Below are 12473 nucleotides of genomic sequence, written 5' to 3'. Positions count from 1 at the left end.
AAAAAAAAAGAAATCAAGATAAAAAAAAATGCTTGTTCAGGCACGTAGATGGATATAAATCCAAATATCCTGAAAACCAGCTGCTGTTTGGATTCCTGGCAGTGCCAGCAACGCCCCAGAGAGCAGAGAGGAGCTGCCACTGCCACCGCTGCTGTGACATTTGGGGCTCCGTGGCTCTCCCAGCTCTGTTCCATTTGCTGCCCCAGCACCTGGAGACACTGCCAGCCTGATGGGGGCCAGCAGATGAAGAGGTTAAGGATCCCAAAAAAACCCCAAACACGTGTGAGGTGCCCCCAGTGAGACCCTCAGGCAGGAGAAAGGACCCGCGCCTGCCCCCATGGCGGTTCCAGGAGGGAATGAGGAGAAGGGAGCAGTGCTGGGGTTTCATTTTCCTCCTGTCCCTTCCAGGTTCAAGACAGAGGTGAATTACGACACCCTGGAGGTGAGGGATGGCCGCTCCTACTCCTCTCCCCTGATTGGGGTCTATGACGGCACGCAGGTGCCCCAGTTCCTGATCAGCACCAGCAACCACCTCTACCTCCTGTTCACCACGGACAAGAGCCACTCTGACATCGGCTTCCAGATCAGATATGAAAGTAAGGGCCCCTTGTTCGTGCAATTCCCTGCAATTCCCTGCAATTCCCTGCAGTTCCCAATCTCCAGCAGCACCACGGCCTCCTCAGGGCACCCTGGGTTTTGTTTTCCCCGTGCCAGGCAGCTCCCACTGCTCAAGGAAGGTGCTGCCAGTGGAGGAGCAGTTTCTGCTTTTCCCAGCATCCCAGACTGGTTTGGCCTCCCCTCCCTTGGGGGAATTCCTTCTCTCCATCCCCTCGATTTCAGGGATTTCCCTCTCTCCGTCCTCTCACTTTTGGGATTTTCCTCTCTCCCTTTCCTGCTCTCACTTTGAGGATTTCCCTCTCTTTATCCTCTCACTTTTGGGATTTTCCTCTCTCCCTTTCCTCCTCTCCCTTGGGGCAATTCCTTCTCTCCATCCTCTCAGGTCAGAGATTTCCCTCTCTCCCTTTCCTCCTCTCACTTGGAGGATTTCCCTCTCTTTTTCCTCTCACTTTTGGAATTTTCCTCTCTCCATTTCCTCTCCTCATTTCAGCGATTTCCTCCTCTCCATTTCCTCCTCTCCCTTGGGGCAGTTCCCTCTCTCCATCCCCTCATTTCAGGGATTTCCCTCTCTCCCTTTCCTTCTATCACTTTGAAGATTTCCCTCTCTCCATCCCCTCATTTCAGGGATTTCCCTCTCTTTATCCTCTCCCTTTTGGGATTTCCCTCTCTCCCTTTCCTCCTCTCATTTCAGGGACTGCCCTCTCTCCATCCCCTCACTTTGAGGATTTCCCTCTCTCCGTCCCCTCATTTCAGGGATTTTCCTCTCTCCATTTCCTCCTCTCACTTTGAGGGTTTCCCTCTCTTTATCCTCTCAGTTTTGGGATTTTTCTCTCTCCATTTCCTCCCCTCTTTTCAGCAATTTTCCTCTCTCCATTTCCTTCCCTCCCTTGGGGCAATTCCCTCTCTCCATCCCCTCATTTCAGGGATTTCCCTCTCTCCATCCCCTCATTTCAGGGATTTCCCTCTCTTTATCCTCTCCCTTTTGGGATTTCCCTCTCCCCCTTTCCTCCTCTCATTTCAGGGATTTCCCTCTCTCCATCCGCTCACTTTGAAGATTTCCCTCTCTCCATCCCCTCACTTTGATCATTTCCCTCTCTCCATCCCCTCACTTTGAAGATTTCCCTCTCTCCATCCCCTCATTTCAGGGATTTCCCTCTCTCCATCCCCTCATTTCAGGGATTTCCCTCTCTCCCTTTCCTCCTCTCATTTCAGGGATTTCCCTCTCTCCATCCCCTCACTTTCAGCATTTCCCTCTCTCCATCCCCTCCCTTGAAGAATTCCCTCTCTCCCTTCCACCCTCTGACCTTGGGGTTAACCACCAAGATTTGGGGTGATCCCACGGGTGGGCTGAGCTTCCCCGGAGCTCCTCAGTGCCCACCTGAGGGCTGTGCCCTGCTCTCTGTGCCCAGCTGTGAAGCTGCAGTCCGACCACTGCCTGGACCCCGGCATCCCAGTGAACGGGCAGCGCCACGGCAACGATTTCTACGTGGGAGCCCTGGTGACGTTCAGCTGTGACCCTGGCTACACCCTGAGTGACGCTGAGGCCCTGGAGTGTGAGCCCAACTTCCAGTGGAGCCGGCCCCTGCCCAGCTGTGAGGGTGAGGAAGGCTCTGCTGCAGGATGCTCTTGGTGTTGGGAGGCAGAGCTGAGCTCACAGGGTGGCAATATCCAGAGGTGGATCCCACGGTGGTTCCAGCTGCTGGAAACCTTCCCATGCACACCCACTGCCAAAGCAGCAGCTGGAGAGCTCCCAGTGGCATTCAGTCCATGGGTTTTGATGGATTTCGACCAATAAAACCCAGTTTGGGTTGATTGGATTTGGGTCGATCGGTCTCTTTTTGGATTTTCCTCTTTTTGTTGGGTCCCACAAGGATTGTGGTTCCACCTGCTGGAAACCTTCCCATGCACACCCACTGCCAAAGCAGCAGCTGGAGAGCTCCCAGTGGCATTAAATCCATGAGTTTTGTTGGATTTTGGTGGGTCTGTCCATGAATTTTCTTGGATTTTCCTCTTTTTGTTGGATCCCACAGGGATGGTGGTTCCACCTGCTGGAATCCCTTCCCCACTGCCAAAGCAGCAGCTGGAGAACTCCCAGTGGCATTCAGTCCATGGGTTTTGATGGATTTCGACCAAGAAAACCCAATTTTGGGTCCATCAGTCTCTTTTGGATTTTCCTCTTTTTGTTGGATCCCACAAGGATTGTGGTTCCACCTGCTGGAATCCCTTCCCCACTGCCAAAGCAGCAGCTGGAAAGCTCCCAGTGGCAATAAATCCATGAGTTTTGTTGGATTTTGCTGGGTCTGTCCATGGATTTTGTTGGATTTTGTCCAACAAAACCCAATATGGGTTGATTTGATTCGGGTCGATCATTCTCTTTTGTTGGATTTTCCTCTTTTTGTTGGTTCCACCTGCTGGAAACCCTTCCCCTGCACACCCACTGCCAAAGCAGCAGCTGGAAACCTCCCAGCGGCATTAAATCAGTGGGTTTTGTTGGATTTTGGTGGGTCTGCCCATGGATTTTGTTGGGTTTTGTCCAACAAACCCAGTTTGGGTGTATTGGATTTGGGTCGATCATTCTCTTTTGTTGGATCATCCTGAGTTGGGTTTTGCTTTTACTTTTTCCTCCCAGCTTGTGAAAGATTCTGGATTATTGAACCCTTTCTCTCCTTGTTTTTGGTGTTTTTAGCTCTCTGTGGGGGCTACATCCGTGGCTCCAGTGGCACCATCCTCTCCCCAGGCTTCCCTGATTTTTATCCCAACAACTTGAACTGCACGTGGACCATAGAAACATCCCACGGCAAAGGTGAGGAGAGGACTGAGGCAGCGGCAGAGAAACTTTTCCCTGTGGGAACCAAGAGTTCCTCTCGGGAATGATGATTCCATTGTCCCTGGACAAAATCCAGAGAGGGTTTTGATGTCACCTCTTCTATCCTTTTAAAGGGAAAATTATTATCAGACAGAGCTTTGTGTTACCTCCTGTTCCAGACCTCGGTGGCCCCATCCTGAAAGGCAGGATGTGGATATCCTGACACCATTCCCTGTCACAGGGAGGAATCTGCCCCTCCTGAGGGATTTCTGGAGGTGCTCAGCTCCTCCCCTCCAAGGTTTTTTGGGAATATCTCCCACACGGCCACCACACGAGTCCTGGAATTGCCCCAACCGCTCCAACAATTCCTGTGACGCTTTATGGACTCCCAGGCTGTGCAAGTGGAGTTTAAAAGCAGTTTAATTTTAAAGGTATTTAAATGCCTAAAGAGAGACCATTATTTTTAATCTCACTGCTTCAAAGTGATTTCTTTCTCCTTTAATTTGTTTTGCTGTTTCTTCTGCGGAGAATGGGGGGGAGGGGAAAAAAAAAAAAAAAAGCCCAACCTTGTGTTTGCAGAGATGTTTTGTGCCACAGTAAATTGCAGACCAGAGCAAAGGTTTAATTGGTCACAAATCCTTAAAAATGAGTTTATAATTAGCCCTTTTTGCTACAGTTCCACAATCCTTCAGTGCTGGAGGAGCCTCGTGCCCTCTGCTTGGAGTTTTTACTTTAAAAAACTTGGAATTTGGGCATGTTCTCCAGGATAACTGAATTATTCTTGTGCTGATTCCAGAGGGGTAATGTTATTTCTGTTCCTTAAGCTGGGTTTGCTAAAGCTGAGGGTTTAAATTTGCTGTCAGGGGAGAATAAAGTCATTTTGCATTCCCCACATCCCAGTTTTCGGGTCAGATCTATTTCTGTTTTGTGCTTCTGGTAGAAATAACAAACAATTTGGAAACTCTTGGAAGTTTCCTGCTTTTGTGGAATTTTGCAGACTAAAAAACGTTCTCCACAGAATGAATGTAAAGAAAGAGTTATCAAGGTCAGTCCTAAGCTCTGGGTCATAAAAATCCTTCTGAGACCCTGAAGGGCAGTGAGGGATAAAGGTTGGGATGATCCCACAATTCCTTCATTCCCAATCCCATGGGAAAAGCTCTTTGTTGGTTTCCAGCCTCTCTGACCTTCACTTCTTGGAAAGGAGGAGCTCCATGTGAGCAGCAAAGCTCCAGGAAGAACTTGGAGAGGGCCAAGGATAAATAAATGGAATATTCAGCTGGAATTTGGTGCTGTGGGGTCGGATATTGGATCCCCAGAGCTTTCCCTGATCTCCAGAAATCAATAGGGAATGGGCAGCAAGGAGGAGGATCTTCCTCTGGGCTTTCTCTGCAGGTTTCCTGCTGTTTCTTTGGGATATTTTGGGAATGGTGGCACGCAGGGCCAGCCCTCGGGGTGGGAATTATTGGGTTAAATGAAATAACCTGGTCAAACCAAGCAGGGATCTCTCCCAAAGCCCAGATTCCATCCTGGGGTTTCCAGAGGGGTTCTGGGCAGGATCAATCCCAATCCCACACGAGCAGGGGCTCGGGAGCCTGCCCCGAGCTGGGAGATCAGGATGGAAAAATCCATCTAAATGCAAAAAGGCTTTTTATTGCTTGGCGTCTCCTTGCCTTGTTAAGTCGGTGTGACAATGCTGTGACAGAGTTCCTGAGCTCAGATCCTGCCTGGCTCCTGCTCTCACTGCCTTTTTTTTGTTGATTTTTTTTTTTTTTTATTATTTTTTATTTCCAAGCTGGAATTATTTTCCAGAGAATGAGTGTTTCTAATGGTGTTTGAATTCCAGCATGAAAAATCACCTCGCTGGAGGCTCCTGGAGGAGCCTGAAGTGCTTCCCATTGTGTGTCTGGAGGTGTGAAGGGGACTTTAAGTAATCCATTACTCCTCTCTGGCTCATTTACAAATGCTGCAAGGTCACAGCCTTCTCCCCAAATGTTTCGAGTCGTTCAAATTGAATTTGGGAGGAAGAGGCAAAATAGTTTCGCTGTGTTTGGCTGGCGTTTCCGTGGCTGGAGCTGCTGTGGGGTTTATTTTGGGCAAGAAAAGGTGAATAAAAGTAGGGTTTAGGGGAAGGTGGCCCTTCTCATGGTAGGGGGATGGAATAAAGCCATTTTTAAGGTCATTCCCACCCAAATTCTCTAATTCACCCCATGATGGGAAGGTCCTTGCAGCTGCACCTCTGACACACTTCTGGAAAAGCCTCCCTGACCTTGAGGCTGGGATTAAATCCTGTTTTTCCCGGCAGGAATTCCTTCTGGAACACGCTCATTTTCGAGCCCTCCCAGCTCCAGCCTTGCTGCTCTCCATTTAAAAGTCACTTCTAGAATAAAACGCTCCCCTGGGCTGCTCCCTCAGCTGCTGCTCTGTCCCTGGAGCCAGTTTGTGTCATCCTGACAAGGGCACAGGAATCCAGCATTTCCAGAGCCTGTCCCTGCTCCCACACCCCAGGTTTAGGGTTTTTACTGATTTTCTTTCCACCAGAACCAAATCCACGATTTCAGTGTGATTTTCCCCCTGCCCTCGGCGGGGAGCAGGGGTTGGGCGCCGGGATGACCCCACCCGTGGTTTCCCCTCTCTCTGCAGGTGTGTTCTTCACCTTCCACACGTTCCACCTGGAGAACGGGCACGATTACCTGCTGATCACGGAGAACTCCAGCTTTGCCCAGCCCCTGAAGCAGCTGACGGGCTCGCGGCTGCCGGCCCCGCTCAGCGCGGGGCTCTTCGGCAACTTCGCGGCCCAGATCCGCCTCATCTCCGACTTCTCCATGTCCTACGAGGGCTTCAACATCACCTTCTCAGGTGACAGCGGCTGCCCAAGCCTTCCCTCTGTGCCTCCTTTCCTTCTGTCCCTTCCTTCTTTTCCTTATTTTCTTTCCCTCCCTCCTCCCTTCTCTCCTTTTCTTCTTTCCCCTTTTCCTCCCTTTCCTTTTCCTCCCTTCCCCTTTCCTCCCTTCCCCTTTCCTTTCCTTTCCTTTCCTTTCCTTTCCTTTCCTTTCCTTTCCTTTCCTTTCCTTTCCTTTCCTTTCCTTTCCTTTCCTTTCCTTTCCTTTCCTTTCCTTTCCTTTCCTTTCCTTTCCTTTCCTTTCCTTTCCTTTCCTTTCCTTTCCTTTCCTTTCCTTTCCTTTCCTTTCCTTTCCTTTCCTTTCCTTTTCCTCCATTCTCTTTTCCTCCCTTCCCTTTCTCTCCTTCCCCTTTTCCTCCTTCCCCATTTCGTCCTTCCCTTTTCCTCCCTTTCCTCCCTTTCCTTTTCTCCTTCCCCTCTTTCCCTCCCCTCTTTCCCCTCCTTTCCCCACTTTCCCCCTTTTTCCCCTTTTTTCCCCCCTTTTCCCCCCTTTCCCTCCTTTTCCCCTTTTCCCTCTTTCCCCTCGTTTTTCCTTGCTGTGCTACCAGATGGGAGCCTCATCCTGCTGCACCCAGCAGGGCTCTGATCCAGATTTTCCTGACTCCAGGAGCCAGGAGGAGGCTGAGGGAAACAATCCCTGCCCAGAGAAGTCCCAGCAATCCCAGGCTGAGCTGTGCTTGCTCAGCCATCATGGTGATGGTGGCTCTGAGTGGGTGTGCTGATCCAAAATGCAGATTTTTCAAAGGAAATCCTGATTTTTCAGCAGCTGTCTGTCAGGAGGAGCATGGGGACTTGGAGAGGGACCCAAAAAAGGGACATGTGGCACTGCAGGGCAGCTCATGGCTGTGAATCAGTGAAGGACAGGAGCTTTATTGCTGTTCTTGCCTCTGTCCCCGTGTCCTTCCCAGTCCTGAGCTGCCACTTCAGCGCCCAGGGAAGGAGAGAAATTCCCATTTTTCCTGTGGAGCTTGGTCTGGCACCCTCCCCGACGGGCAGAGCTGTTGCCATAGATGCAGCTGAAACCTGGTTCCCAGTGCCTTTGTTCCTGGCCTCTGAAGTCAGGGATTTGCATGTGGAAACCAGTCAGAAAATTTCCAATTAACTCCCATTTTGATGAGGGGAAAATGGCTTTTTGCCTTTCAAAAGCTCGCCTCTAATTATAACTCTCATTTTCAGTGTATTTCAAGGTTTCTTTCCTATCTTGAAAAGCAAAACCAGGAGTCAGTTCTATTTTTAGCTCCCTTTACATATATATATGTTAACATACAGGCTTTGGACTTGGAGATTTTGCCAAAAACACCCTCAAAGGAGTTTTCCTTCAGGCTGCTTTGGGGTCAGAGATTTCAGTTTGGCTGTTGGCCAAAATCCTACGTGACCTTTCTTGGAGCAGCAGCTTCAGTGTCCTCCTGCATTCCCTGGGCAGGATCATCCATTTCCAGGATTAGAAATGGAGAGGCAGCAGAAATCCCACCCGGATCAATCCATCCTCTCTGGGCTGCAGCACAGGGACAGTGACAAATCCCCATCCCCAGCCCTGTCACTGTGACAGGGACCGGGACCTGTTGCCTTTGGAGGTGGTTGGGATGCAGGGGCTGGGGGGGAGTTGTAGGTGGAGGGGGAATTGGAATCCTCATGGGTTCACTGCAGCTGGATCAAGGCTCAGAGCTCCTTTGGATCTTCGTGTTCTCTCCAGAGAGTACAGAATCCTTGAGCTGTATGTGGGGGGTGAAATCTAGGTGGATTTTCATTGTTTAGAATCCTCATGGGGTTCACTGCAGCTGGATCAAGGCTCAGAGCTCCTTTGGATCTTCGTGTTCTCTCCAGAGAGTACAGAATCCTTGAGCTGTAGGTGGGGGTGAAATCCAGGTGGATTTTCATTGTTTAGAATCCTCATGGATTCACTGGATCAAAGCTGCTTCGGATCCTTGTGTTCTCTCTGTGGAGGACCGAACCCCTGAGTTTCAGGTTGGGGTGACATCTGGACGGATTTTCATGGCTCAAACAGGATTCCATCCTCATGGATTCATTGCAGTTAGATCAAAGCTCAGAGCTCCCTTGGATCCTCATGTTCTTGGATCCTTCATGTCCATGTCTGTCCTCGTCTCCAGGGAGGACAGAACCCCTGAGTTTTAGGTTGGAGTGAAATCCAGGTGGGTTTTCATGGCCCAAACAGGATTCCATACTCATTTTTTCATTCCTGCCTGCAAAATGCAGCTGGATCAAAGCTCAGAGCTGCCTTGGATCCTCATCTCCTCTCCAGGGACGACAGAACCCCTGAGCTGTAGGTTTTGGGGTGAAATCCAGGTGGATTTTCATGGCTTAGAATCCTCATGGGTTCACTGCAGCTGGATCAAAGCTCCCTTGAATCCTCGTGTCCTCTCCAGGGAGTACAGAACCCTTGAGTTGTGTGGGGGGGATGAAATCCAGATGGATTTTCATGGCCCAAACAGGATTCCATCCTCAGTTTTCCATCCTCTCTGGAAAATGCAGCCGAGTCAAAGCTCAGAGCTCCCTTGAATCCTCGTCTCCTCTCCGTGGAGGTCAGAACCCATCTCCCATCCCACAAACGCCATTTTTCCCCTCCAGAGTACGACCTGGAGCCGTGTGACGAGCCCGAAGTGCCGGCCTACAGCATCAGGAAGGGGCTGCAGTTCGGGGTGGGGGACGTGCTGAGCTTCTCGTGCTTCCCCGGGTACCGGCTGGAGGGCGCGGCGCGCATCACCTGCCTGGGCGGGAGACGGCGAGTGTGGAGCGCGCCTCTGCCAAGGTGTGTTGGTAGGTGGTCATGTGCTTTCATTTTGCTTGGCTGGCCCCGCTGTGCTGCACTCCTGAGGTGGGCAGGGATGGGTGGGAGCAGCCCTGGGGTGGGTGATGGCCCCTGGGCGGAGGGGTGACAATCCCCTGGGATGGGTGACATCCTCCAAGGTGGATGGGAGCAGTCCTGGGATGGGTGACGTCCCCTGGGTGGAGGGGTGACATCCCGTGAGATAGATGGGAGCACCCTTGGGGTAGAGGGGTGACATCCCCTGGATGGGTGACATTCCCAGGATGGATGGGTGACATTCCTGGGATGGATGGGAGCACCACTGGGATGGCTGACATCCCCTGGGATGGCGGACATCCCCTGGGATGGAGGGGTGACATCCCCTGGGATGGGTGACATCCCCTGGGATGGAGGGGTGACATTCCTGGGATGGGCGACGTCTCTGGGATGGTTGGGAGCACCCCTGGGATGGATGGGAGCTGGGATGGGTGACATCCCTAGGATGGAGGGGTGACATCCCCCAGGGTAGATGAGAGCACCCCTGGGATTGGTGATGTCCCCCAAGGTGGATGGGTGACATCCCCTGGGATGGATGGGATGGTGATGTCCCCTGGGATGGATGGGAGGCATTCCTGGGATGGGTGACATCCCTGGGATGGATGGGAACACCCCTGGGGTTGGTGACGTCCCCCAAGGTGGATGGGTGACATCCCCTGGGATAGGTGACATCCTCCAAGATGGATGGGAGCACCTCTGGAATGGATAGGTGATATCCCTGGGATGAATGGGAGCACCCCTGGGATGGATGGGTGACATCCGCAAGGATGGGATCAATCCAGAGCAGGGATGGGAGAGATGCTCCAGACCTTGGCAGACCTTGGCAAAAAGATGTCACACTTTTTTTTTATTTTTGGTGTAGAATTTCAATAGAAAATCGTCCCCAGCTCTGCTCAGCCAGAGCCTGGGGGATTCCTCCAGATGAGCCAGGGCAGGGCTCTCACCTGGTGGCCAGAGCTGCTCAGGAGATTGTGCTGAGCTCTGGGTGACCCCTGAGGGCCACTGCAGGGCAAAGCTCCCCAGCAGAACCAGCTGTGCTGCTGAATTTCCCAGCTCTGCTGAGCTCTGGGGCCTCATCCTGCTGGGACAGCAGGAATAACAATCAGGCTGCAGATAAAATCATCAGGGGAATGAAAATAATAAAAAAAAATCATTTCCAGAGCTTTGAACTGGGGCCTCAGACAGCAGCACTGAGTGGACAAGCCTGGCTGCTGTTCCTGGCTCAGAATTAACAGCTTGGCTTTATCATAACAGGGCAAACTCAGGGCTGATGGCCCAGAGCTCTGTGGCAGGGTGACAGCTCTGTCACAATGTCCCCACTGCAGCTCAGATCTGCCTGGATAGGGATGGAAAAGGGAGACTGACTCATTAAGATCACAGGAGATTTAATTGCTTTTCCAGACACTCTGTATTCAGCTCCTGTCCTAGAGATGGTCTGGGGAGAGCTCAGAGTGGTTTTTGCTCCTTTGTCCAAGCCCTGTGGCCAGCACAGCTCCCTGAGATGTCCCCAGCATTGTCCCTGGGGAATCTGTGCCAAAATCCAGCTCTTCATCCATGGCAAGAGCAGAGGACAAAGAGTCACCTCCAGAGAGCCTCCTCTGGGTGCATCTGCTGCTTAACCCTTCCCTGGAGGAGCAGCAGAGCCAGGAGCTGCCCTGGCATGGTTCCTTCAGCTCCAGGAGCTGCCCTGGGATGGTTCCCTCACCAGGGATGGTTCCCTCAGCTCCAGGAGCTGCCCTGGGATGGTTCCCTCAGCTCCAGGAGCTGCTCTGGGATGGTTCCCTCATCAGGGATGGTTCCCTCAGCTCCAGGAGCTGCTCTGGGATGGTTCCCTCATCAGGGATGGTTCCCTCAGCTCCAAGAGCTGCCCTGGGATGGTTCCCTCACCTGGAATGGTTCCCTCACTTGGGATGGTTCCTTCAGCTCCAGGAGCTGCTCTGGGATGGTTCCCTCACCTGGAATGGTTCCCTCACCTGGAATGGTTCCCTCACCTGGAATGGTTTCCTTACCTGGGATGGTTCCCTCACCTGGGATGGTTCCCTCAGCTCCAGGAGCTGCTCTGGGATGGTTCCCTCACCTGGGATGGTTCCCTCAGCTCCAGGAGCTGTGAGGACTCACGGACACGAGGTTGATCCCAGAAGCTGCTGTGGGGGGACTGTCCCCAGCCCTGCCTGCAGAGCCCCAGAGGAGCAGGCAGCCAGTGTTTGACAGCAGAGGATCTTGCAGGGTAAACAGGCTGGGAAAACAGTGAGTCACGGCTGGCTGGCGTGGGAGCTCGGCAGGAGGAACAGAAAATCCTCAGCGTGGGGTTGTTCTGAGCAGATCCACACAAATTCATGCAGATTCATACAGATTTGTATCCATTTCCCGCAGGTTTTCTGCAGATCCGCGCGGATGCCACAGAGATTCACAGAGATTGATATTTGCACAGATTCCCCACAGATGCCCCCCAAATTCCCGCAGATTTCCTACAGATCCACACAGATTTCACAGAGATTCACACAAATTTATATTTGCACAGATTCCCCACAGATGCCCCCCAAATTCCCACAGATTCCCCACAGATTCACACAGATCCCCCACCCCAAATTCCCACGGATTTCCCACAGTTCCCCCAAAATTCCCACAGATTTCACAGAGATTCACACAGATTTATATTTGCGCAGATTCCCCACAGATTTCCCCCAAATTCCCTCCAGATTCCCACAGATTTCCCACAGGTCCACACAGATTTCACAGAGATTCACACAGATTTACATTTACACAGATTCCAAAGCAGGAGAGAAGCCTGGCTAGGAAAATGTGATGGAAGAGGGGACAGTCTGCAGGTTGTAGTGAACAACAACAGGTTGTAGTGAGTAGCAGGAGGTTGTAGTGAGTAACGACAGGTTGTAGTGAGTAACAAGAGGTTGTAGTGAATACCAACAGGTTGTAGTGAGTAACAAGGGGTTATAGTGAATACCAGCAGGTTGTAGTGAGTAACAGCAGGTTGTAGTGAATAACAGCAGGTTGTAGTAAATAACAAGAGGTTGTAGTGAGTAACAAGAGGTTGTAGTGAATAACAAGAGGTTGTAGTGAGTTGCAAGAGGTTGTAGTGAATACCAACAGGTTGTAGTGAATAATAAGAGGTTGTAGTGAGTTACAAGAGGTTGCAGTAAATAACAACAGGTTGTAGTGAATACCAACAGGTTGTAGTGAATAACAAGAGGTTGTAGTGAGTTACAAGAGGTTGCAGTAAATAACAACAGGTTGTAGTGAATACCAACAGCTTGTAGTGAGTAGCAAGAGGTTTTAGTGAGTAACAGCAGGTTGTAGTGAATACCAGCAGG

General features: G+C 51.3%; 1 protein-coding gene across 1 annotated transcript in view; it reads left to right on the top strand.

Moving 5' to 3' along the window:
- Nucleotides 1-12473, top strand: part of CSMD2 (CUB and Sushi multiple domains 2) — a 250322-nt gene that overhangs the window by 163128 nt on the left and 74721 nt on the right. Inside the window, exons 17-21 of the mRNA XM_030964453.1 lie at nucleotides 409-596; nucleotides 2028-2216; nucleotides 3305-3421; nucleotides 6065-6280; nucleotides 8910-9098. Coding sequence (XP_030820313.1) covers nucleotides 409-596; nucleotides 2028-2216; nucleotides 3305-3421; nucleotides 6065-6280; nucleotides 8910-9098 — 899 coding nt within the window. The remainder of the gene's footprint in view (nucleotides 1-408; nucleotides 597-2027; nucleotides 2217-3304; nucleotides 3422-6064; nucleotides 6281-8909; nucleotides 9099-12473) is intronic.

Source organism: Camarhynchus parvulus, chromosome 23, assembly GCF_901933205.1.
Source record: "Camarhynchus parvulus chromosome 23, STF_HiC, whole genome shotgun sequence".
NCBI lineage: Eukaryota > Metazoa > Chordata > Aves > Passeriformes > Thraupidae > Camarhynchus > Camarhynchus parvulus.
This window is presented reverse-complemented; position numbering and strand designations above follow the sequence as displayed.